At 37.6% G+C, this 26116-nt stretch overlaps 2 protein-coding genes across 2 annotated transcripts; one reads left to right on the top strand and one right to left on the bottom strand.

Annotated features, from left to right (window-relative positions):
- Positions 1–14815: 14815 nt before the first annotated feature.
- On the bottom strand, positions 14816–15433 carry LOC127265882 (uncharacterized). Its single transcript, XM_051295898.1, has one exon. The coding sequence runs from the start codon at positions 15431–15433 to the stop codon at positions 14816–14818; it is 618 nt and encodes a 205-aa protein (XP_051151855.1).
- Positions 15434–16094: 661 nt separating this feature from the next.
- Positions 16095–19294, top strand: LOC127265809 (rhomboid-like protein 14, mitochondrial). The gene is made up of 2 exons (XM_051295814.1): positions 16095–16514; positions 18424–19294. The coding sequence occupies exons 1-2, from the start codon at positions 16311–16313 to the stop codon at positions 19180–19182; spliced, it is 963 nt and encodes a 320-aa protein (XP_051151771.1). The 5' UTR covers positions 16095–16310; the 3' UTR covers positions 19183–19294.
- The last annotated feature ends 6822 nt before the right edge of the window (positions 19295–26116 follow it).

The raw sequence follows: 26116 nt of genomic DNA, 5'->3' as shown, positions 1-26116 counted from the left end.
GCCTCTCATCACTACAAAAAAAATTACAAATTACTACGGAAAAATTCCGTCACAACTGACAAAATTTCTGTCGCAACTTTTAATTACAACGGAATTTGCGACCAAGTGGAAGTTGTAGTAAATATTATTGTAGTAACCCAATGTAACAATTAAAATTTTCCGTTGCAGAGAATTGCAATATAATTAGTGACAGTCATTTCTATCGCAATTTTTTGTTACGGAATTTTACTGCAGTGGCTAATCTGTTGCAAGTTTTTGCAATGCAAATTGCGAAAGAATATAACTATTGCTAATTCTGTTGCAAGTTTTTGCAAAGCAAATTGCGAGAGAATATAACTATTGCTAATTCCGTCGCAAGTTTTTAATAGAATAGCAAATTGCGAGAGAATATAACTATTGCTAATTCTGTTGCAAGTTTTTGCAACGCATTTTAAAAAAGAATATATATGTTGCAAGATCCGTTGCAAATAGAATAGAAAATTGCGAGATAATATAACTATTGTTAATTCCGTCGCAATTTTTACAATTTCTTTTGCTCATTTCTTGTCAATTTTGTTTTTTCAAATTTAATAAATTTAATGATTCGATTAATATATCTTCTCAAAAATACAAGAACTAGTTGAAATCATATAAAATTTTCAAATTTAAACACTATCAATATACCAAAAACACAATGTATTTAGTATGAGTAAGTAGCACATATCAGAAAAATGTATAAATCTAATTCAAATTATCATAATATCATACCAAAACAACTAAGGTCGTAACTAAAACACTTGTAATGATAAAATATCATGATATCGAAGAACTACCACCATCTGAATCAGGTTCGGACCTATGAATGGATGGTGCTCCCATACGTCGTAATTGCTCCATAATGGTCAAGTTCAAATCGTATATCGCTCGTTGTTGGTTCTCCATATTTGTGACACGTTGTTGCATCACTTCCCATTGACTACGTCCCACGGCAAGATCTGTCCTCAACTCACCCAACTCACATTCCATCTTTGTCAATCGTTCCTCAAGAATAAATATGCCCGGAGTACGACCATCGCTACAGAAGGATGATGGTCGAGGAGGAACAGTCGCACCTAATGACCCCAACCCATAAATGCAATTTTTCTTGTCACGGGGTACTACGGTGAGGAACACATTATCCGGATCATATGACGTATTTCCTTGTTGAGTTAGGTGTGCTTCAACGGCATCCACTTAGATGAATACAATGTTAGATTTCCAAACAAAATCATAAATATATTTGATACAAATGAATAATAATAATAATAATAATAATAATAATAATAATAATAATAATAATAATAATAACAACAACAACTAACAACTAACAACAACAACAATATAGTGGCAATGCATATAACTTCAACACTAAAATTTACATGCCTCAATAAATGCCCGGAATGAAGCAACCAAATCCAATTAAAGTCAATATTTCAATAGATCTATAATTTTTAGTGCCTTATGTTAATCCTTTAATCATGAGCTCAATCAATCAATACAAAACAAAATTCCTGCTCTTGAAGTATATTAAGATCAATAAACAGTTACTTTTGGTCCAACTTAATTTACAACATCAAAGAAAAGTTAACGTAAAATATATGTCCAATTTAACTAATACCAGAAACTAAGACCAATTGCAAATTTAATTTTTATTTTTCTAAAGGTAAGGTATGCATTCTACTTAGAAAGATTGTAAATTTTTAAAAAGTAAATTTCAAATAAAAAAAAATGTTGTGGTAATGCACTAGGATATGACAACCATTCAAATGCAAACACAAAAGTTTGATCGAAGAGCCAAATAACATTGTTCTAATCCAATGTTCTCATAACGAAAGTAGCCTCTAGCAATCAATTTAATTATCATGTGGCAATTGGCGTTCCTCTTAATTTCACATAATACAAGCTTAATTGATACTAAAATTGTACATTTGAAACGTATGTCTTGCGAAACAAGTAAAACTGCTTGACAACTAGAATACAGCCTTTCAAATGTATACGTGTGTTAGAAAAATAGATAAAGCATCTGAAATATATTAAGCAAGAAAACAGAATTTCACAAGAATATTTACAGTGAAGGAAAAATGAAGTGAGAAGTAAAGAGTGCGTACGCAATGAGTTCCCTTGTAGTAACTCTAGTCAAATCCATTCCTTCATGTGTTTTAGGTTCATTTTCATTGTAGTCTTGGACGTAAATGAAAAATTTGCGGGCACGTCTCTTTTCAAAGATTCCCATGAGAGGTGATTTTAGAGCCTCCATGTCAGTTGCAGGTACTTTGTGAATCTATAAGATTGAATTTACCATCAAACATGGACCAAATCAATGATTCGTGTGAACAAAATCATCAACAGACATATAAAAAAATGGCACAAAGAACTAGGCCAAATGCCAAAAACAATGAAATACCTTCCCTTTGTTGAAGACAAAGCTTCCATCAACAGCTTTAAAATATAAGTATTTGGTAACATCTGTATGAATGAGGACTCGAACAAAGGTGCCATTTGCCATAATAAACTGAAATCGATAAACAATGCATTTTGAATGCATATAGTTAGAAGAAAAGATATCATTTAAAGGGTAACATGAGAACACGCATAATACACACCTTAGGGATCATGTCGACATTGTAATCTCTACTGGAACCCAAATGCGCCGGAGGTTTATCACTCCCTCTGAATCTCTTCCACAGCTGAGGGTATAGCAGATATCCATAAAAAAATAATAAATGACATGCGGAAGACTGCAGTTATAAGTTCTTTAACAGCAATATTTTCGGGCATTCAAGAGCCAAAGGCTATTTCAATCTAATTCAACCAAACACGTACCTGAATGAGATTGAGTGAAGTCGATTCACCACCATAATAGTCATTGCGATCCATGTGCAGAACCTATTTTCAAAGACAGGACAACAGCGTTAAGAAATAACAAAGTTCATAAATGGATAAATGAAAAATCAACAAAACTCAACATGTAAATATATATGAGGCAACAAATATTCATAGAGGGTTTGTTTGTTTCTGTTTCGATCTTCTTTTTACATTAAGCAATATTCATCGCATCCAACACCCATTTTCCTTTCAAAACATCACAATCAACACATTTTCCACTCAAGTATCTAATTGGAAACATATTTTCCATCCAAAAAATTCAAATTCAAAGACCTACAGATACAACAACAAAGTACAGCATAAGATGGCAACAAACACACCAACAAAATTCATCATTAACATTCCTCAGAAATCCAAATCTAACCACTAAAAAAGCTAAATATTTAAATACTCTACTAACTACAGAAACAATTCACTTCCTATCAACTAGAAACAATTCACTTCCTATCAACTACAGCTGAAATGAAGCAGCGTCTTCACCTAGAATCACACGCAAATGTTTCAAAAAATCGGTCTCTGTTTCAATATGTTCAATCCAGAAAACAGTTGCCACCGAAAACTTCTTCAAAAAAACAACTAATCACTGCAGTTACCAACACCATACGCGATCTCAGAAAAACATGACTTATCACTTCAACTTCAAATAACTCAGATCATTCACATAAATAATGCTTAATAACCGAGAGATATGTATTTTAATTGCTTAATAAATAATGTTGGTGTAGTAAACTAGAGGGAATGGCTCTAGGGTTCATCGAAGCCATTTGGCTAGCTTGACATATGGAATGGAAGAATATACAATATGTGCAGCAACTAGCTAACCAACTAGCTTCTCTTTAATTTAATTTGCAGAATGGAAGAATTTGAAGGACCTGCACATGCAGAATAATATAGTAATTCCCAGCAATTGCATATCTGTTACTGAAGAATTAATACAAATTTGAGCTCTACTTTAGTGGAGCTAAATTTGTGTGTGTAGAATCTGAAACATGATATAGACTTTGGAAAAAGGTCTCAACAACCTTGAATAATATAAAGAACCTTTAAGCATTTCCCTTTTCTCAACTAAACATAATGGAAAGATATCAATCTAGTGTAATCAATTTCTCTTAGGTTACAACACAGCTGTATGAAAATTACCTGGTTATTTGAACAATATTTATTTACTCAAAGAAAACCGTTAGTTTAAAAAATAGAATCAATCAGCTATATAACTAGCTAATATTATTTTCGAATTATTGGCTATCTAAGTTAGGGTTCCCACAATCAAATACTCTAAGAACTATGATGTTTTCTAAGAACTATGATGTTTCATAGAGTTCCTCGATTGAGATTAAATTGCAAGAAAGGCAAATCTACTTAACTGCAATGCTTGGCAAATCAGTTTAACTGCGAGTTCCTTTAACAATCCTTACATATTTCTGCAAAATAAACAAAGATATTTTGAATGTAAAACAAACCACATCATCCAAATAAATAAATACAGAGTCATCCATACCTACCAAACAAACGTCAGGTATGCCTCTTTGAACCACGCAGAAAAGGATTTCTAGCCTTAAGTCGATTTTTGTGCTACCTGGAAGGGCAACGTCGGAGCAGATGATAGGGCAACATCAGAGCAGATGATCGGCGGCGGCGAGCAGAGTTCGATTCTGAGAAATTAAAATGTCTGTGTCTAATTGTTGCTATTTCTCCTTCAATTCCTTTAATTTCATATCTGGAACTTGGAAAATGAGAAGTATCTGCGTTTGTTTGCGTGGATAAGGAGCGTCTGTGGTTGAGAAGGTTTGGAAAGAGGAAAAAGGTTGGGGAAGAAGATGAAAGGAAGAACGAGTGTGTCTTCTGTGGTTGAGGAGGTTTGGAAAGACGAAGAAGGTTGGGGAAGAAGATGGAAGGAAGAAATTTTTATTTTTTTTAATCTCTCACCATGGCAGGGGCACAGGCAGGCGCGCAACAGAAGAAGAAGAAGAAAGAAGGAAAGGAGGAGAAATGAAAGAAATGGGAGGAAGAAGGAAGGAAGAGGGAGAATCTGTGTGTGAGAGGGCGGTTGTAGTGTCTGTGGAGTGGAGACGTGGATGACTAACTATTGATTAGACATTCGGGTTAAATTGTATATACGTTATAATAATATTATTATATTTATAATTAAAATTTAAAATATAAAAATAATAATATTAATAAATATAAATAATTATTAATAATATTAAAAAATAATAATACTATTAGTATTTTTTATTTATATTTTATATTTTATAATTTTTTATTATATAATTTAAATTATTTTATTATTTATTACAATATTTTTACAATTTAATTATTTATTATTTTAATTATTTTTATATTGTAACAATTTAATTAATTATTTATATATATGATTTTTATATAATAAATAAATAATAAAATATCTAAATAAAATTAAAATGAAATTTAATTATTTTTAAATAAAATTCAAATTTTTAGAAAAATAGAAAATAAAAAAGAAAATTATTAAAAATGAGTATATATAAACCGATGGTTCAAATCGTAATCGGCGACTTTTAAACCTAAATCAGCGGTTTATAAACCGTAATCGAAACTGTCAAATCGTAATCGAAACCGTCATTCAGAAGGTTGGGTTTCGGTTTGATATTTTGACAAACTGTAACCGGCGGTTTGTAATCGTAATCGACGGTTTGAACCGTTTGGGCAAGTCTAAGCTTGTTTGCGAGTGAGTAGCGTCGAGTGAGTATCGCGAGTGAGAATTATGGCAGATTTGGTAAAAAAATAAAAATTAATAAAAATATATAAAAAAATTAAAAATTAAAAATATTTAATAAATAAATAAAATTAATTATTAAAAATTTAAAAAATAATAATTTTAAAAATTAAATTAAAATTTTAAAAAATAATTATTAAATTATTTATAAATTTAAAAAGTTAATTTTTTTTTATTTGAACTCTGCAACAAATTTAATTTGTTGTTATTTCTGTCGCAATTTTGCAACGGAATATTATATTTGTTGCATAAATTTTATAAAATCTGCAACAGGTTTAATCTATTGCTATTTCCATCGTAATTTTGCAACAAATTTAATATGTTGCTATTTCCGTCGCAATTTTGCAACGGAATATTATATTCCTTGTGTAATTTCAAAATATTTGTGACAAATTTATTCTATTGCAATATTCTCTCACAACATATAGCAATTGAGACTATTTCTTTGTTGCTAGCAAGTTCCATTGCAATTTTTCAATAGATTGTATTCCGTAACAATATTCCATTGCAATTTTCAATTTTTTTTGTAGTGCATCAATCCGCGCCTGCATACGAAACAACCGATCCTTCATCACGGCGATGCGTCCGAGAGTTGTTGCAGATGTGCCCTCGTCAGCCGCATCGTCCGTCGGGGCCTCTATTTCCAAAGAAGTGTCACCGCGCATCCTCCTCCGGACAAGCCCATTTGAATAAGCACACCAACTCCGGCAGGCCTCATCGTCGACGCCGGGCTCTCTCCGAAAAAAGTCGTAACGTGTAAGCCATGAGCAGGTTGGGTAACATAAGGTCCAACGGCGATGGTACGAATCCTGACATTCAACACTTGCTTTGCGAACAATCGCGCAAGGCAATAACCAACGTGAATAGAGACCCTCCTCTCCATACTCCAAATATATTTGAGATCATCAGAAGTGACCACACTCATGCTTGAGTTGCGGCCCGTGAGTGTGTGCGTCAGTACGTAGTGTATGTAGCGCAATGCCGGGGATCGAAGAACCGAAGCCTTCGACTGACCCGGGTGGTATATGCGTTGGTTCGTCACTAATCGTCAGTACATTTGTTGTGTCGCTTGCAACTCTTGCGTCAGTGACCGGTACTCGTTGGTCTTTGTAAAATCCTCATCGTACAAACCCATGGCCGTAGAGAACTCCGTGCAAGAGAGGCGGAAGAACCTATTCCCCAACCTGAATTGGAGTGTACCAGGATAGTCGACCTCATGAAATGCTTCTTATCCACCTCTAAAGTAGCAAGAAGCTCCAACGTTAGAGTCTGATGCTTGTCGTCAGTTATTGAAAAGAACCAGCACCACGCTAAGGTATCCCTCAACCTCGTCTGCGGCGTTCAATGCCGTTATAGCTTCCTCATAAATGCAGCGGCCCGCAACAAAGGACACACCCTTAAGCCGTTCGAACTTCACAGCTTGGTCTGTATTTTCGAAGGGGAGCAGAGTCCCATCTTCATCGGAGGGCGCAGCTCCAGCGCTTGCCGCCGTGCACTTCTTCACAGTACGACTACACTTTTTTGCATGTGCCATCCGAAGCAATCAAGCATGGTAATCGATAAAAAAAAAAATTTGTCATCGATCGAACTACTTCCATAGGACAGCAACATACCTGTCAATGAAAACAACGAATGAGTAGGCCAGACAAGCGCTAATCCTATAACAATTTATTTCACTGAATCAAGCTGCATGGGCGACGGAAAAAGTCAGATTGATTGGAGGAACCATGAAGAAACAGGTGGCCTGCACAGCCATGCAGACCATTGTGTCAAGTCCCCAGCTAGAGAGGGCAGGGAGTTAGAAGGGCCTCGCCACGGTCGTATAGTCGGCCTCATAATTCTCTGCCACTCGCGATAAGCCCACACGTCGGAGGCATCACGGCTGTGCAGAAAAGGTAGCAATTCCCTGATGCAGTCATATAGTAGTCCAGTTCGGTGTTGCCACGGCCTTGCACGGTGGGTTTAATTTCTCTGCCACAAAGTGGTAGAAAAGAAGCTCCGCATGGGCACGGCCGTGCACATGGGGGCGTATCTCTCTGCTCCTTCTTCACTGCAAAAAATGCACAGTTGTGCAACACAGTGCTCGTCGGTGAGTTTTTCCGAGGGCAATGCTAAGTGTGTAGGGATGTACTCAATATTGAAGTACGAGACCGACTAGAATAACATCGACGAGTGAAATTACATTAGGCTTAAGACTCCTCGTTACTACACGGTCGATAGTTACCCATGAACACATAAGGGATGGCTCAATTATCCTAAGCATTCGAATTTACATCCACGTACCCTGCATGAAACACTATACATATTAACCTAAAGATACACACGAACTGCCATCACGGTTCTTCTGCATAATCCCGGTCAAATGGATGATTACCCAAATATTGATGTGCTACAAGACAATACAAAAAAGAAGCACGATACCCCTGGAAATCGCAAGGTTACCCACTGGGCTCCAAAAGTGACATTGTTATCACACACGAATTTTGGAAATTACAAGTACAGGCACACAACGTACATAGTATATAGCGGAACAATGTCGACTCACAAAATATGTCAGAAAAGAACGACAAACATTGACCGGGCCGTCTAAGGGTGTCCACCCTAAGGTAGGGTATTTGCCCACATTTCGTGCGCCATGTATTCTCTCCATCGGTTTCTGTCGGGGTCGTCGAAAGATGCAAGGAAGGCCTTAGTTATGTCAGGATCATTGACAGAGGACACTTCGTGATCGGCCATAGGTTCGCTTCCTTCCCCGTCATGGCTCTCAACATTATCCCCATTTGAAATCATGAAGTTATGGACAGTTGTGCAGGCATGTACGAGATTAACTTATCGGAAGAATTTGTATGGCGGCATCAGACATCTCAGAATTGCAAATCTCCTCTTCAACACTCAAAAGGCGCGCTCCACTATATTCCAAAGCTGCGAGTGACGATAGTTAAATAGCTCTTTCGGTCCGTTCTGGCCACCCGGGGTGTCGAAGAAAGGTTGTGAATGGTAATGATGAGACCGGAAAGGAGTCAACGTCAATGCAGAGTTTGTATAAGCTGAATCCCTGAGCTAGTATTTTCCTACACCATCAGTGGATGAAATAAAAGCAGTGTTCGGATGGGGGTTTGCCTGTTAGGCGAGGACGATGAGTAGGGGCACGTACTAGGGGGAAGGGAAAATCCCCGACAACGGTGATAGCATGATTAAGAACACGTGAATCGTGTCCACTTCCCTCAAACCCAGCATAAATGTAAACAAATCGCATGTCGAAATCTACCACGCCAAGGACGGACTGCTCGGTATCGCCCGTGCAGCTCCGAAAACGTGGTGCATCCTCCGCTGGCATGGTGGCGTGTATCAGTGTTCCGTCGAGTGCGCCAACACAATCCTATTTATTAACCAACAATTAGACTTTATGTGTGGCCACATATTTAATGAGTGTGGATGAGATGAGCTTTACGACCTAGGGTCCGGTACCTTGAAGTATGGCATGAAATGTCTATTCGTCGCGATGCGGGGATGCGTTTTATGTTGATTTTTGGGACATACAACCTCCGCCCCAAGAAGGCACAATGACTCGCTGACACGCTTAACGTGACGGAATATAGTATGCATGGAGTGCTGAAACCCTTCTGCACTGCTGTGCTGCCGGTTAGAGTGGGCGATAATATGGAGGACGATAGCGACCGCCTCGTGTACACCAATGCGTGTTTGAGCCCTTGTCTTTAAGAGACCCCATGCAGATATGGTGTCACATAGGTCGAGAAACGTACTCTTTGAGACCCGTAGCAGATTCTTTATTCTAGCCGGGTGACCGTTGATAAGTTCTTTCATGAATTCCTCATCAGTTAGGGCCATATCGTAACAACGTCCGTGCCTAGTCGCATTTGTGAAGGTGTTTATTGCCAATGTGCCGAGTCTCTCCATTGCATCGATGTGCTTTTCAAATATCATCTCATTATCGGAATCCTCGTTTTCTATATCCGCCACGTCATTCTCCTCGGTGTCCCCGTTCTCGCTATCACTGGACGTTTGCTCGGGTAGGCTTGGGTAGTTGTCCATATTCGGGCCATTTGAACAACTTGCCATTTTCCCTTCCACACTGGTATGTTAAAAACAAGATATTTCATAAACAAAAGAAAATTCGATATAGATGATTCTAAATAGACAGTAACAGAGAACCCTGAAGCAAGTTGTTCACAACAAAGTTTGTGAGATACTCAAACCAAAGACCACGACATAAACAAGGAGGAATCACGTGGATGAGTAATTGTATCAATAAGGTTACTAACGGATCGAAATAAGTTAAATCATGCTAGTTATAATTCAAGTCCGTGCCTAGCGTCGCACGAATGAGAAAGCCCATGCCCTCTGCAAATAATTCGTCCATGTTAGAAAGAGAAGTCGCTGGTTTTCCTTGCATATCGCACTAGCTGCCCGAAGAAATGCATCTTGTGGAAGGTCCATGAACATTTTCAGAATGCGCTAAGCTTCGTACAGGGTCAGTCTGCAATCTTCGCGGTAATCGGTAAGCTCGGCCCGCAACTCTTGAACTCCGCTACGAAGCTCATATTGAATGCGGTCTACCAACTCAGCATTCGGGGACGTACTAGATCGGCACCGACGAGGTACCCAACCTCCGGTTTGCATCAAAGAACTGGTAGGGAGTCCTTCATTGGTGGTTCCGTCGCCGCCGCCTTCACTGGTGCCTTCGTCATTCCCATGTCCACCCCTCATTGTGGACGGCCCTGCCGATCGCATCTCAGTACCCTCGGTAGTGTCCATGCCTTGTGGCGGCGCATTATTGGATTGAGTATCGGCTCCTGTGGTAGACTGAGGTACAAACATATCATGAATATAGTCAAAGTGGGCGAACAGACGCGACAGTAAATGCCTATACCCGGGGTGTGCTTGCCATTATGCGATTATGAGTATCATGCTCTTCTCTCAAAGATCATTAGATTAGATGCATACCATTAACCACGCGGCCTTTTGCGCCTCGCTTGCATCGATAAGACCTGTCTCTGAGTTCCAACCTAGCCCTGTCTGTCGAACAACAAGGTATCGTAGTAGACAATACGAGGTTTTCATCCGCTTAAACTTTCCTTGGAGTTGTTCCAACTCGTAGTTGCAGTCCGTCTCTTCATGGAATTATGTAACTCTCTGTTGCCAAACCTCCGGCATGAAGTTACCCTTGCAAAGTTCCTCAGCTAGCCAATGTAATCAAAGGATGTACGTGAAGTACAGCTCTAGCTTTTAAGTCCAATTTGCAACAGGTTTGCATAGAACAACACGGTCTGCCCGTCGGCAAGGCATCTGTCGGAAGTGAAGCGACGGAATGAGATACATGTCAAAAATCTAGGCAAATCAACTACTCACGATTCGTAACAGGGGACCCATCCTCAAGGGATTTCTTATTAATACCTCGTGTTTTCTCTTACAACGACACAACACTCGACTACTCCCTACGGAGCTTTCAGCGTCGGGGATTTCAGGGGCGTCCAGATTTGCACGCTTTGGTAAGATAATAATGGAATTGCGTAGGTTAATGTGTGTTCAGTGTAAAGTGAACACGATACACAAAATAACGCATTTAAAATTTGAGAACGAAAACAAGGAGAGGAAGGAGACCGTTTCACTGTACTGCCTACGCGCTAAGAAGTAATGAACAAATAACCCTACGAAGGAAGCGTACATCATTGTCATTGTTCCCGTCGACAGTAACCACCCCACACTAGCCTCACAGCATAAGCTTTTGTTGTATTGTAAGGCTTCTTTCCCGATGTACGTACTTAGGGATGCCCCTACTGTGCAACACGGGAAAACCATTAATGACAGTGCAAAATGATCTCGATCGGAACAATTATTTGCAAGAAACATGGAGAGTGAACGGTACAACGGTCTTGCGTTGCGACCAATCCACACATATGTAATGGGAATAAGTCGTACAATACTTTATCTATTGGATCGTCGCCAACTCAGTACATGCAACCATGTGGGACATCACAAACAGCATGTTCTGTGTATGCTTAGGCTTGTAGTTAGATCGGGGAGTAGGCAACATTGGTGACGCAATTGTGAGGTGCTTCTAACTACGAAGCTGCCTCTACCACACCTGCACTTCCAAATTGTTACATGGAGCCTACGGTTAACGACTCAATTGGATATCAAACAAACTTGATACACCCACACGTCTAGGAGGAAATATCTACGAACATGTGCCTTCTACGAGTCATCTTGGATCTTCTAAATGTTTCAAAAAGCTCACAGGTCGAGAATAGTAATCTATATATATGGACGCGTATGATACAAGTGATTGCGAACACGTAAATGATATCGAGAATAAACTAGTCATTACTATGTACTTTATGAAAACACATGGGCATATTGGGTCGTTAGTGCAACCTTCTTTCGTTAAATACTCAGTGAGATGGTTATACCACATGCGTCCAAATTATTTAAGTGCATACAAAGACTTTTGTACTTTGATAGAATAACATTCTCTTGGATTTGATTTGCATGCTTCAGACATGTTATATCCTTCAGGGATTTTCATGTAAATATCATTTTCCAGTGAGCCATACAAGTAAGTAGTGACTACGTCCATGAGGCCCATGTCAAGTTTTTCATGCACTGCTAGGCTTACGAGGTACTAAATGTAATACCATCCATAACTGGAGAATATGTTTAATCATAATCAATCCCAAGTCTTTATGAGAACCCTTGGGCTACAAGTCTCACTTTGTATCTGACAATTTCATTGTCTTCATTTTTTTTTCTCACAAATACCTATTTGCACCCAACTGGCTTAACACATTCTGGTGTTTGAATTATAGGTCCAAAGATATTTCTTTTGGCCAGTGAGTCTAGTTCAGACTGGATCGCATATTTCCATTTTGGCCAATCGTTTCTTTTCCGACATTCATCAACTGATGTTGGTTCGGGATCCTCGTCATTTTTCATTATATCAAGTGCCAAGTTATATGCAAATTCATTATCGATGACTATTTCATTGCGGTTCCAACTTTTATTTGTAGTGATGAAGTTAATTGAATTCTCGATAACTTTATTTTCTTCTGAAGTGGGCTCTTCAGGAGCATCCTCTTCAAAGATTTGTTCCTTGTCACTACAAATTATTTGAGGAATTGAATAATTAATCAATACTCTTTTCTTTCAGGGATTCTTATCCTTGGAACCTATAGGTCTGCCACGCTTCAGGCATGTAGAGGATTCATTGGCATTTTTCATTTGTCATTCTGGGATATTTAATTTTTCCGGAGCATTTGCTGCAGGAATATATGACTTGGTGACTTTGCTAGAGTCATTAAATGCATCCGATAACTGATTTGCAATTTGTTGCAAATGTACAATTCGTTGTACTTCTAACTCACACTGTTGTGAACGAGGATCCAGGAAATTCATAGGTATTTTCCAAGAAATTTTCTTTTTCAGTTGATTTTGTTCTCCCCCTAATGTTAGGAAATTTGTTTCCTCAAAAAGAGTATCTGCAAATCGCGCAGTAAATAGATCACCCGTCACTGGTTCAAGGTATTTAATTATCGACGGTGATTTGTACCCGACATAGATTCTCAATCGATGTTGGGGACCCATTTTTGTATGTTGAGGTGGTGCAATCGGTACGTAAACCGCGCATCCAAAAATCCTCATATGAGAAATATTGGGCTCTTTTCCAAACACTAATTGTGTTAGGGAGTATTTCTGATAACTTGTCGGTCTAATTCGCACAAGTTCTGCTGTATGTAATATTGCATGTCCCCAGACAGAGACGGGGAGTTTGAATTTCATCAATAATGGTCTGGAAATTAATTAGTCTTTTGATAAATGATTCTGCCAGACCATTTTGGTTGTGAACATGAGGAACAAGATGTTCAACAGTTATTCCCAAATTCATGCAATAATCGTCAAATGCTTGTGGTGAATATTCACTAGCATTATCGAGACAAATTTTCTTTATTGGATAATCAAGAAATTGCGCTCGCAATTTAATTATTTGTGCAAGTAACCTTGCAAAAGCAATATTACGCGTAGATGACAACAATACGTGTGACCATCTTGTTGATGCATCAATGAGCACCATAAAATATTTAAATGGCCCACATGGTGGATCTACAAGTCCACATATATCACCCTGAATTCTTTCCAGAAATGATGGGGATTCAGTCCCAACTTTGGTTGGTGACGATCTGATTATCAATTTGTCTTGTGAGCATGCAACACACGCGAATTCATTTGAATTCAAAATCTTTCGATCTTTCAATGAATGGCCAATGGAGTTTTTGATTATTTTTCTCATTATGGTATTTCCAGGATGCCCGAGCCGATCGTGCCAAATCGAAAATTCATTTGATTGCGTAGACTTCAGGTCTATTGCATATGTTTCAACGGTACTTATTTTGGCATAATACAAGCCAGAGGACAATGAGGGCAGTTTTACAAATGCACATTTATTTCCATTGATAATTTTTGTAATCACCAAATATTCATTATTTGCCTCGTCCATCGTTTCAATATGATATCCGTTTCTACGAATATCAATGAAACTCAGCAAATTTCTTCGAGTTCTACTCGAGAACATTGCATTTTTTATTTCAAGTCTGATTCCTCCAAGGAAACAAATAAGGGCCCTTCCGGAGCCTTCAATTGTCGCACTGCCACTTATTGTGCCGACTTTTGATTTTTTTAACTTCAGGTGGGAGAAATACTTTTTGTATTTTAATATCGTGTGCGTGGTCGCACTATCAATTAGGCAAATTTTGTCATCTTTATAATATGTATTATGACACATGGCATTCATATTATTTTCAGAATAAAACAAACAAAAAGACTTTATTAATATAGTCGATGGAATACAAAATGATACAAAAATAGGGGTATTACAAAAAGTAGAAGGGGTACAAAAAGTAATAAAGCAGTAAAGTGCAACATCACTTGGCACATTCAGGATGCTCAAGGAAGTCTGTTGTATCAAGATCCATAAGGTCGTTGTTTAGGACATCATCATATGTGTCATCATTATTCTGTTCAGCAAGGTTTACATCAGCGGATGTGTTCTTCAGAACATCATCATGTCATCATTATTCTGCTCAGAGAGATTTACGTCAGCAGACGTACTTTTTCCTTTCAGCGAAGTCTGGTACAAATCAGCTAAATGCTTAGGCGTTCGCGCGACCAGTGTCCCTTTGTGCCGCACCTGTGACACTTATCTTCATAATTTATTTTTTGCTCGTCATTTTGCCACTTCAGGGGCTTGTATGGTTTCTTGTCATTATTTTGACGAGGTTGGGGATGGTCGCGTTTTTGGCCCCTGCCATACCTCCCGCCTTTGTTGTTTCCACGGCCTAGATTTGCAGACTGTACCGCATTCGCTTCAGGGAATGGGCTAGAACCTGTTAACCTAGATGCATGATTTTTCAACAACAGTTGGTTGTTTTGTTCTGCCAACAAAAGACAGACAATAAGATCTGAATATGTTCTGAAGCCTTTCTCTCGATATTGCTGCTGTAAAAGCAGGTTTGAGGCGTGGAATATGAAGAATGTTTTTTCCATCATGTCACTGTCATTAATATTCCCGCACCATAGGTTCAACTGTGAAGTGATCTTGAACATGGCAGAATTATATTCAGTGACTGATTTGAAGTCCTGCAACCTCAAATTGTGCCATTCACTGCGGGCTTTCGGTAGTACGATCAACTTCAGGTGATCGTATCTTGCTTTTAGTTTATTCCACAAGTCAAGAGGGTTCTTGACTGTGAGATATTCCATTTTCAGCATTCATTGATATGATGTCGGAGGAATATCATTGTCTTTGCTTGGATTTGATTTGTAGCATTATTGCCTCTCGCAATCGTTTCACCCAGGCTCATCAATTCCAGATGCATTTCAACATCCATGGCCCACGACAAATAGTTTTTGCCAGAAATGACAAGTGGGACGAATTCCTATTTTGCAATGTTAGTAACCATAATACTATTGAAATATACCTACCATGTTGGAAAAACGAATCGTGCTGATAACATATTGTAAATATTAATATGGGAATAACGAATAGGAATATTAATTATCCCACTATTAATCACTATTTTCTATGATATTAATATCATTATCATATATTTAGTGTATATATATGCGGTTGGTGTAGTAATATTATATATTAATATGTAATATATATATATATGTATATATGTAAGATTGTTACGATGATTGATGTTGGAGTTATAGTGACGAGAAAAAAAGAGATAAGACAAATGAAGATGAGTCTATTTTACTTTTGTAGAAGTAAAATACACTCTCTTTCTTAATGAATAAAAATAAACCATTTATCAAACCAATGAAATTATAGTACGTTGCATCCACACAATATATATGTTTGTCACGTACGTGCATTGTATAACAAGTCCAAATATTTTGGGCAAAGAAGCAAAACCCAAACAAACCCTAATAAATTCAAATTTGTATTATGACCAAGACACGGTTCAATTGAGAGAGAGAACCATCTCGAAGGCGCTGGATTCTACCATGCCGAATTGCCGATGACTTTCTACCCAAGATAGCGACATTAAATTCGCGGAGCGAACGGAGGTCTACCTATCCGACCACTCCGGCGATTGTTCAAGTTTGAATCCGATTTCTATTGGTTGCCATGGATAGAGGAAGAGGCAGAGGAGGAATGCTCGGACTGCTCTTGGTTCAGGCTTTGAGCGAGTATTCCCGGCTCGACAGACGGCCGCCGGTCACGGCGGGACTAATCGCCGCCAACACAGTAATTTACCTGCGGCCGAAATTCCTCGCTCCGTTCCTTCCCACGCTTAATCAAGTCTGGTTCAATCCACATCTTATTCTCAAGGTATCGCATCTGATTCGAGTTTCTCTTTCGGAGTTACTTAATTTTGCATCTTTCTTACCCCTTCTTTCCAGAAGTATTGCTAAGCTCAAGTTATGATTCTTACTTATGATATTTAAGGTCATATTAAATGTGAACCATTTTCTTTAGTTCTTCTTTCAAATGAGAATGTGGTATACTGGTATTCTGAATTTGATGTAGGTTTGTATGTTGTTTTAGTCTTATTTACCTATCTAAGAATCTTCGTATATCAATCACCTTTGTGGAATTCAATGCCTCTGTAATCTGCGTGCATCAGAGGTAGAGATCTTGCTCTGCGGATTCATAGAAGAGGTCTAAATGAGCAACTTGGCTTCTAGGATAGAATAGAAATTTATTAACAGATGTGATTCTTTGTTCTGATATGTTTCAATGAGTTCGGATATTTTGATGCCAAGTGAATAGATTTCCATATTCTTTGAGTTCTGCCTTGATGATCATTTATTTTCAAATTGTTAACCCTAAATGTCAAGCTTCAGTTGGTTTTTGTTTGATTCTCCTTTGTAATTTTACAACTCTTTTATTACTTTGTCAGCTTGCATCTATTGTGGTTTCGGTTAAGCACGTTTCTTATTTCAAGAGTTGCACATTGCATTGGTGAATTGTATTGACATTACTTTCTTAATTTCTACTATGATTCTAACCTTATTGAGTACTTTCTGTTTTACAATAGTTATGGACGACAAATCATGTTTAGGATTTAGTTCTATGAAATCATATATGGCTAGAATAGGGCGGATCTTTCCAATACATGGGTCACTGCCAAGGGAACTTTTAGTGATGATAAACCTGTTCAATTGTTTCAATGCTAGATTCTACTTCCTTATAATGGGTCACATGCTTAATGAATTTTGAACTTTATATGCGCCTTTTGTGTTAAAATAATAATCATAATATAATTTGTGTTAAAATAACTAGAGCTATTAAACAAATCGAATAGCTTGCGAACCAAGCTCGATCCGAAAGTTAACCGCTCGAATCAACTCGTGTATAGCGATAGATAGTTGAGCCCAAGATAAATGACTATTTCTAGAAACAAGCCTTGCTCAAGCTTGGCTTGCGAGCAACTCAATTGAGTTTGTTAGTAATAATATATTTATATCATTTATATATTTATATAATATGGCTGTTTTTACTGTGCAATTCAGCACAATAACACAATATTAATACATATAATACATTATTTATAATAACATATTACATATACGTTACATAGCTAATAACACATGATATAGTATCGCATATCACATGCTACCGTTGATTCCAACACATAATATACTTATGAACAATACACCTATGAGTATAAATAGAAAGCCTGTGATTTTATTTCGCACAACATGTGCTGTCTGCTTGTTTTATTTGTTTTATATGACTATTTTACGTATGCTGCTAATTTCTCTAAATCAGTAACTATTCCCATAAATTTAGATACATTTAATTTTTATATTAAAAAAATATAATATGCATCAAATTTTAGCCGAGTTTGAGCTTGAAGTCTAGTCTAACAAGCTGAACTCGAGTGACTATTTTAGCTTGAACCTTTAATAAGCCAAATCAAGCTTTTACCGATAACATGTTCAAACCAAGATCGAACAGCATATACTCGAACTCACTCAGCTTGTTTAATTGCACTAAAAACAAAAATTTATCAGCTTAATTAAAATCATCAAAGAAATATCTTAATGTCAACAATACAGTGACTTCAAATTTAATGATGAAAAATTCATGGTAGTTTATTCCAGGTACACTCTGTTTACAATTCAATAATCTCAAAGCCAAATACTTGACATATACTGAATTCAAATATTTATGGTTATATATAGTTTCTTGGCCGTGTGTATCAACACAATTTTTTTCCATGTTATAAACACAGCACAAGGATCTAAAGCGCTTCATCCTGTCTGCATTCTACCACATTGGCGAACCTCATCTCGTCTACAACATGATGTCCCTCCTATGGAAGGGCATACAATTGGAGAACGCAATGGGAAGTGTCGAATTCGCCTCGATGGTCACAGTTCTGGTTGGGATGTCCCAGAGCATCACACTGCTACTAGCAAAAGCCCTTCTCCTCTTCGACTACGAACGCGCCTACTACAACGAGTACGCCGTTGGATTCTCCGGCGTCCTTTTCGCCATGAAGGTCATTCTCTATTCCCAATCTGATAACTACACATATGTTCATGGTCTTATGATTCCGGCACGTTACGCTGCGTGGGCTGAACTTATTCTCATCCAAATGTTTGTCCCCGGTGTCTCATTCCTCGGTCATTTAGGAGGGGTTCTCGCAGGCATCTTATACTTAAATCTTAAAGGCTTGTATTCTGGTCCTAACCCGTTGGTTAAAGTAGTCAGGGGTCTCACTAGGGTCCTAGGTTGGCCTTTACGGTTTATAAACAGCATGGCTAGACCTTCTAGGAGTCGGGTTTATGGTAGGGGTACCACACGACGCAGTGAGGCTGCTGTGTGGAGATGTGGGGCGTGTACATTTGATAACTCGGGTTACTTAAGTGTGTGTGAAATGTGTGGGACTGACCGTAACGGGAATGGGTTTGGCGAGTATGGTGGTGATAGCGAGACGCCTTCTGTTGAGGAATTAAGAGAGCTGAGGGTTCGGAGATTCGGTCGATGATTAGATTAGATGAAATTGCTATGTAAATAATTCATGAAACTAAGATTCTAGAAAGCTGATGTTATTTGCTTGCTTGCTTGCATATGGTACGAATGAAATGCCTACTTGATTATTGCAATTTCTCTTTATTTGTGTTCTTATATTTACTTGTTCTCTGTTGCAATTTATTTCATTTTATTCTTGCTCTAGTAGAATCATTATATAATTCATGCTTGTGCATCGAGTTTGATTTCTCTCCTAATTGTTCTTTTTTCCTTTTTGTTTTGGTTTTTTTTTCTTTTTTTAACAATGTGAGTTGTTGTTATTCTTCTGATGAGCATTTGGTGTTTTGCTATTCTATATAAAACCCTATGACCTTAATAATTAATAAGTAGAATTCTGTTTCTAGGATTTTTTATCAATTCCTTTGCATTTTGATCTGTTGCAACTTACAATTTAAGTAGAAAATTCTCTACGAAGTTCGAAGGAAAGGAATGAAAAAGGACGACCCGATTCCCGAAGAAGAATGGGCTTCGCTCTTAGCTCGGGTAGTCGTCGTTTATGGTGTTTTGGTAACTCCCGGCCGAGTTGCAACCCGTTTTGGATTTTAATCGAAAAATAAGTTCAGAATTTAGTAATTTGAACAGAAGATAGGTTTTGGATGTGTCATGAAAGAAGTAGTTTATTGTAGAAAAACATGGTGAAAAAGAATACCGTGTATTGCTTTTAGTTTAGGTTTAGATTTAGATTTGAATATGGGATTTGATAATGGCGGTGGCTAGCTTATTATATTTAATATAATCACTACATATCATAGTATATATCAGACAACAGAGTATACATATAAAATAGATATTAGGTCACCTGCCATACATGGTTTCGTTTGTCTAGTGTGACTTTCCTGTCGGACCTGATTTGTAGGATATTAGGTTCGAGTGTGCACTTTCGGGTAGCGGCTGCGGATTTCCATGTCATAAGAAAAATGGATATGATAATCCATACTAATATTTTATACAGTATATTTTATCTATTAGTATATTTTCTTATGCTATATCTATATATATTATTTTATGTGCTCATTGAGACAATTAACAGGATACAGATAGATTTTCAATTAACACTAACCAAAACTTTTGATGATAGTAGAAATTTAAATTAAAATTGTATTTGATGTTAAATTAAAATGGCATCTGATGTTATATATAGGGTGTGTTTGTTTGAAAATTTGGATTTTGAGTTTGAGATTTAAATATATTAATTTTAAATTGAAATAGTTAAATGAATAGTTGTTGATATTATTTAAATTGAAATAGTTAAATGAATAACTGTTGATATTATTTAAATTTTAAAATTAATTTTTAATATAATATAAAAAGAATTAAAAAATGTGTTGTGATTAGATATTTTCGGAGAATTTTTTTTATTATTATTAAAAGTAAAATTCAGAGGCAAAATCCTCCAAAAACTAATACAAACCTATTATGTTTTGAAATTTAAAATTAATTTTTATTATAATATAAAAAAATAAAAAATAGGCATTTGATTAGATATTTTTGGAAAAAAATTATTTTGATGAACAATAAAATTCGAGCAAAATCGTACAAATTAATACATCCTATAATGTTTCGTCTGATGTATTGAATGCATGCTTAGTTTTTTTTGGTAATATGCTTTAAAAAGAAGGTTGATTTGATTGGTTTTGGAGGAAAATTTTTAGATGAAGTAAAACGAGATCAACTGATCAAGTCCAAAGTAGACCTATTGATAATATTTGTAAGGCACAATAGACAAATGTGTTTTTTTTTTTTTTTTTTTTTTTTTTTTTGTCATACTATGAATGTGTTTTATTTGTATTTATATATTTTGATTTTTTTTATATTTTAAATGACATAATTGTCATCTTATAACTTTTACTTGTTATGATAAATTAAATTTGTACTTCATTTTCTTTATGAATATTAATTTATTTATTTTTTACCAAACTGGGTATGTTTTAAGAAAAAAAAATAATACGATTTTTTATTAATATTAAACTATAATATATACATATTCATACAAAAATATATAATAAATATATATAATTGTAGTAGTATGTTTAAGTAAAATGGTATATTTTTATAGAATCAATAAAATATAATTTAAATATAAATATATATATATAATATTATTAAAAGAAAAAAAAAGATGAGAGTTTTTTGGTTGGATAGGAGAGTATAAAGGTAGAAGTTGAAATGCTAATGAGATTTTAAAATAATAGAATGTGCTATATTATTAAAATAAAATTATTTGCAAGATTTTGAAATTTGTAACATATTAATTTCATTATATATTTTGTAATTAAATATGAATTCATTAAAATTTTAAAATTCAAATTTTATAAAATCCTACCAAATCTATGAACCAAAACAAGGTACAAGGCAATGTAAGCAAAAGAATCGAATATATAAGAAATGATAGAAACAATCAATCTTATTTTAAAAATCGTTAAGAAAGTGATATTCACTGAAGTATATCAATATGATTAAGTAAAAATATATCTTATTTAGCCCCGAAAAGCGGTCGATGACTGCAAGATCATATATTAAAACTTAGTAGTTTTATAGATTATTTGACATGAGTAGTAGAAGTTTTTTATTTTTTTGTTCATACCCAAAAACATAATACACAACAATCTTCATTTGGAGGTTGAAAATTAGAGACCCATTAAAAAAACATATCTTGTGCATTAGATCAATCCGAACCCTATTTCCTATCTTTTTTTTGTCACTCTAGTTTGCTTTCTTTTGAAGTTTTCCTTTTACCATCTTCTTCTTTCGTCCCCAATTCAGGGTAAACTCTTCGGCCCAATCTAATACTCTGCAAACTAGGTCCGACAAGCAAGTCATACTAAACGATCTATGTGTGACAGGTGATCTGAGGCGTTAGGGGTTTGAAACCCATGACCTCACGGTCACAAGTCCAACCCCACACCATTAGGTTATCCCTTACGGCACTTGAAAATGAGTTTCTTGGTTAGCTGGCTAGGTGCATTGGTTTTGTTTGGAAACAAATTTTGAAGAAACAACTCATATTTTTTGTGACTCGATCAAGTCAGAAATAATTTTGGAGTTTGTTTTTTGAGCCATTGGGTATGCATATTGTGACCTATGGGTGTGTTTTTATGTGGATTTTAACTTTAGATCTGATAGTTGAATAGTAAAATATTTTAATTAGTATCATTATATGAAGCGATATAAGTAAAGTTATGTTTTGAATTTAAAAAATAAATGTTTAATTTAATATTTTTTTTAAAAAAAATTGGTGGATCCATGGCCTCTTTTTAAATATTTAATTAATATAAAAATTATATTGATCATATATACTATATTATATTTATGCTTAGGATTTTTTTTATTAAAAAAATATTATATTTATATTTTTTATAAAAATAATAATTTTAGTAATTCTAAATTTAGATATATTGTTTTTTAAAATATTTTTGTAAAATATTTAATTAGATATCTATTGATTTAATTATAATATTTATTTAATTAAATTACACACAATACAAATAATAATTAAATTTAAAAATATATTCACTATGTTCACTTTATAAAATAATTTCCATAAATATTATTAAAAATGATATAAATATACACACATATTAATATAATATATATTATCTACTTATAATAAATGAGACATTCAACACAGAGTATTATAGTTTATATTATCAACATAGTTTTATGTGGTACACAAAAATACAATTTATGGTGTGTTTGTTTGGGGAATTTGATTGGATTTACACTATTCATCCAATTTTTTTTTAAAAAAACATCAAATCAAACACTTATTTTTTATTTTTTATATTATACTAAAAATCAATTTTACATTCAAAACATCACATCAACACCTATTTATATCACATCATACAACTATTCAAATTCAAACTTTTTACTATTCAAATCTCAACTCAAAATTCAAATCCCCAAACAAAAACACCCCAGTGAACATATTGTCTATTTGGTATTTTATTATTAAATTTAAATTTAAAATTTTAATTATTATGTGAGTGATATATAAAAATTAATTTTTATTTATATTTTTGTAAAAAATAGATAAGAATTAATTATGAAAAAAAGTATAATTTTACTTTATAAATATATAAAAATTTTAATGATGTGCAAAAAGTAAAGATATTAGACCGTTCCTTGATATAAATATAAATTAATTGAAGTTCTTCTAACACGGAGGAGAGAATTTATGTAGCATAAGGCCATCCACAACAGGGCGTTTCCAACCTAGTGCCCCACGGCACCATTTAGTAAAAAATAAATGAAAACAATCATCTGACACCAAGAACCGCATAATGCGAGTATGTGTTTCCTAGGCGCTCCCGGCATTACTCTCTCCTCGGCGGTCCTCGGCAATCTCCTCTGCGTTGCTCCGTCCTTGGCACTTCTCGACATTGTTATCTGCATTGCTCCCTCATCGGTGCTCCTCGACATTACTCTATCATCGGCGCTCCTTGGCATTCTCCTCCGTGTTTCTTCTTCATCGGCGCTCCTCGACATTACTCTCTCATCGGCACTCCTCGGCGCTCCTCGACATTACTCTATCCTCAGCACTCCTCGGCATTCTCCTCTGCGCTCCTCGGCATTACTCTCTCCTCGGCATTACTCTCTCCTCTGTGCTCCTCATCATTACTCTCTCCTCGGCATTACTTTCTCCTATGCGCTCCTCATCATTACTTTCTCCTCGGCGCTCCTCGGCATTACTCTTTCCTCGGCGCTCCTCAGCATTACTCTTTCCTCGACACTCTTCGGCATTCTCCTCTGCATTGCTCCCTCCTCGGCGCTCCTCGGCATTACTCTCTGCTCGGCGCTCCTTGGCATTCTCCTCTGCGTTGCTCCCTCCTCGGTGCTCCTCGGCATTCTCCTCCGCGTTGCTCACTTATCTGCACTCCTTGGCATTACAGTCTCCCCGGCGCTCCTAAGCATTCTCTTTTGCGTTGCTCCATCTTCGGCTCTCGTTGACATTGCTCTCTCCATAACGCTCCTCGGCATTACTCTCTCCTTTACGCTCCTCAGCATTACTCTCTCATCGGCGCTCCTCGGCATTACTCTTTCCTTGGCGCTTCTCGACATTCTCCCCTGCATTGCTCTCTTCTCGGTGCTCCTCACATTACTCTATCCTCGGCACTCCTCGGCATTCTCCTCTGCGTTGCTCCCTCCTCGGAGCTAATCAGCATTACTCTCTCCTCGGCGCTCCTTGGCATTCTCCTCTGCTTTGCTCCCTCCTTGGCGCTCCTCAGCATTACTCTCTCCTTGGTGCTCCTTGGCATTCTCCTTTGCGTTTCTCCCTCATTGGCGCTCCTCGACATTACTCTATCCTCAGCGCTTCTCGGCATTCTCTTCTGTGCTCCTCATCATTACTCTCTCCTCGGCATTACTCTATCCTCAGCGCTCCTCGGCATTCTTCTCTGCGCTCCCCATCATTACTCTCTCCTCGGCATTACTCTCTCCTCTGCGCTTTTCATCATTATTCTCTCATTGGCGCTTCTCGACATTCTCCTTGGTGTTGCTCCCTCCTTGGCGCTCCTCGACATTACTCTCTCCTCGGCGCTCCACGGCATTACTCTCTCCTCGGTGCTCTTCGGCATTACTCTTTACTCGGCGCTTCTCGACATTCTTCTCTGCATTTCCCCCTCTTCAGTGTTCCTCGGCATTACTCTCTCCTCGGCACTCCTTGGCATTCTCCTCTGCATTACTCACTCCTCTGCGCTCCTCGGCGTTACTCCCTCAACATTCTCTTCTACGTTGCTCCCTCCTCGGCGCTCGTCGACATTACTCTCTCCTTAGCACCTCCTCGGCATTACTATCTCATTTATGCTCCTCAGCATTACTCTCTCCTCGGCGCTCCTTGGCATTACTCTTTCCTCGGCGCTTCTCGACATTCTCCCATGCGTTGCTCTCTTCTCGGCGCTCATCGTACTACTCTTTCCTCGGCACTCTTAGGCATGCTTCTCTGCGTTGTTCCTTCCTTGGCGCTCCTCGGCATTACTCTCTTATCGACGCTCATTGGCATCTCTCTTTTCTCGGCGCTGCTCGATATTCTCCTCTGCATTGCTCCCTCCTCGGCGCTCCACGACATTGCTCTCTCATCGGCGCTCCTCGGCATTCTCCTCTGCGTTGCTCCCTCCTCAGCGCTCCTCGGCATTACTCTCTCCTCAGCGCTCCTCGGCATTCTCTTCTATGTTGCTCCCTCCTCGGAGCTCCTCGTCATTACTCTCTTCTCGGCGCTCCTCGGCATCTCTCTTTTCTCGGCGCTCCTCAACATTCTCTTCTGCATTGCTCCCTCCTTGGCGCTCCTCGGCATTACTCTCTCCTCGGCACTCCTCGGAATTCTCCTCTGCTTTGCTCCCTCATCGGCGCTCCTCGGCTTTACTCTCTCCTCGGCGCTCCTCGGCATTCTCATCTGTGTTGCTCCATCCTCGACGTTTGTTGGCATTACTCTCTCCTCGGCTTTCTCCTCTGCGTTGCTCCCTCCTCGGCGCTCATCGACATTACTCTCTTCTCGGCGCTCCTTGGCATTCTCCTCTGCGTTGTTCCCTCATCGGTGCTCCTTGGCATTCTCCTCTGTGTTGCTCCCTTCTCGGCGCTCCTCGGCATTACTCCCTCATCGGCCCTACTCAGTATTCTCTTCTGTGTTGCTTCTTCCTCGGCGCTCCTCGGCATTACTCCCTCATCGGTCCTACTCAGTATTCTCTTCTGTGTTGCTCCTTCCTCGGCGCTCTCTGCGCTCCTCGGTGTTGCTCCTCGACATTACTCTCTCCTCGGTGCTCCTCGGCATTCTCTTATGCATTGTTCCCTCATCAGCGCTCCTCGACATTCTCCTCTGCGTTGCTTCCTCCTCGGCATTCTCCTCTGCATTGCTCCCTCCTCGGTGCTCCTCTGCATTACTCGCTCCTCGTAAC

Source organism: Andrographis paniculata, unplaced genomic scaffold (assembly GCF_009805555.1).
Source record: "Andrographis paniculata isolate CXL003 unplaced genomic scaffold, ASM980555v1 Contig74END, whole genome shotgun sequence".
Classification (NCBI taxonomy): domain Eukaryota; kingdom Viridiplantae; phylum Streptophyta; class Magnoliopsida; order Lamiales; family Acanthaceae; genus Andrographis; species Andrographis paniculata.
Note: the sequence above shows the minus strand (reverse complement) of the source record. Positions and strands in the feature narration are given on the sequence as shown.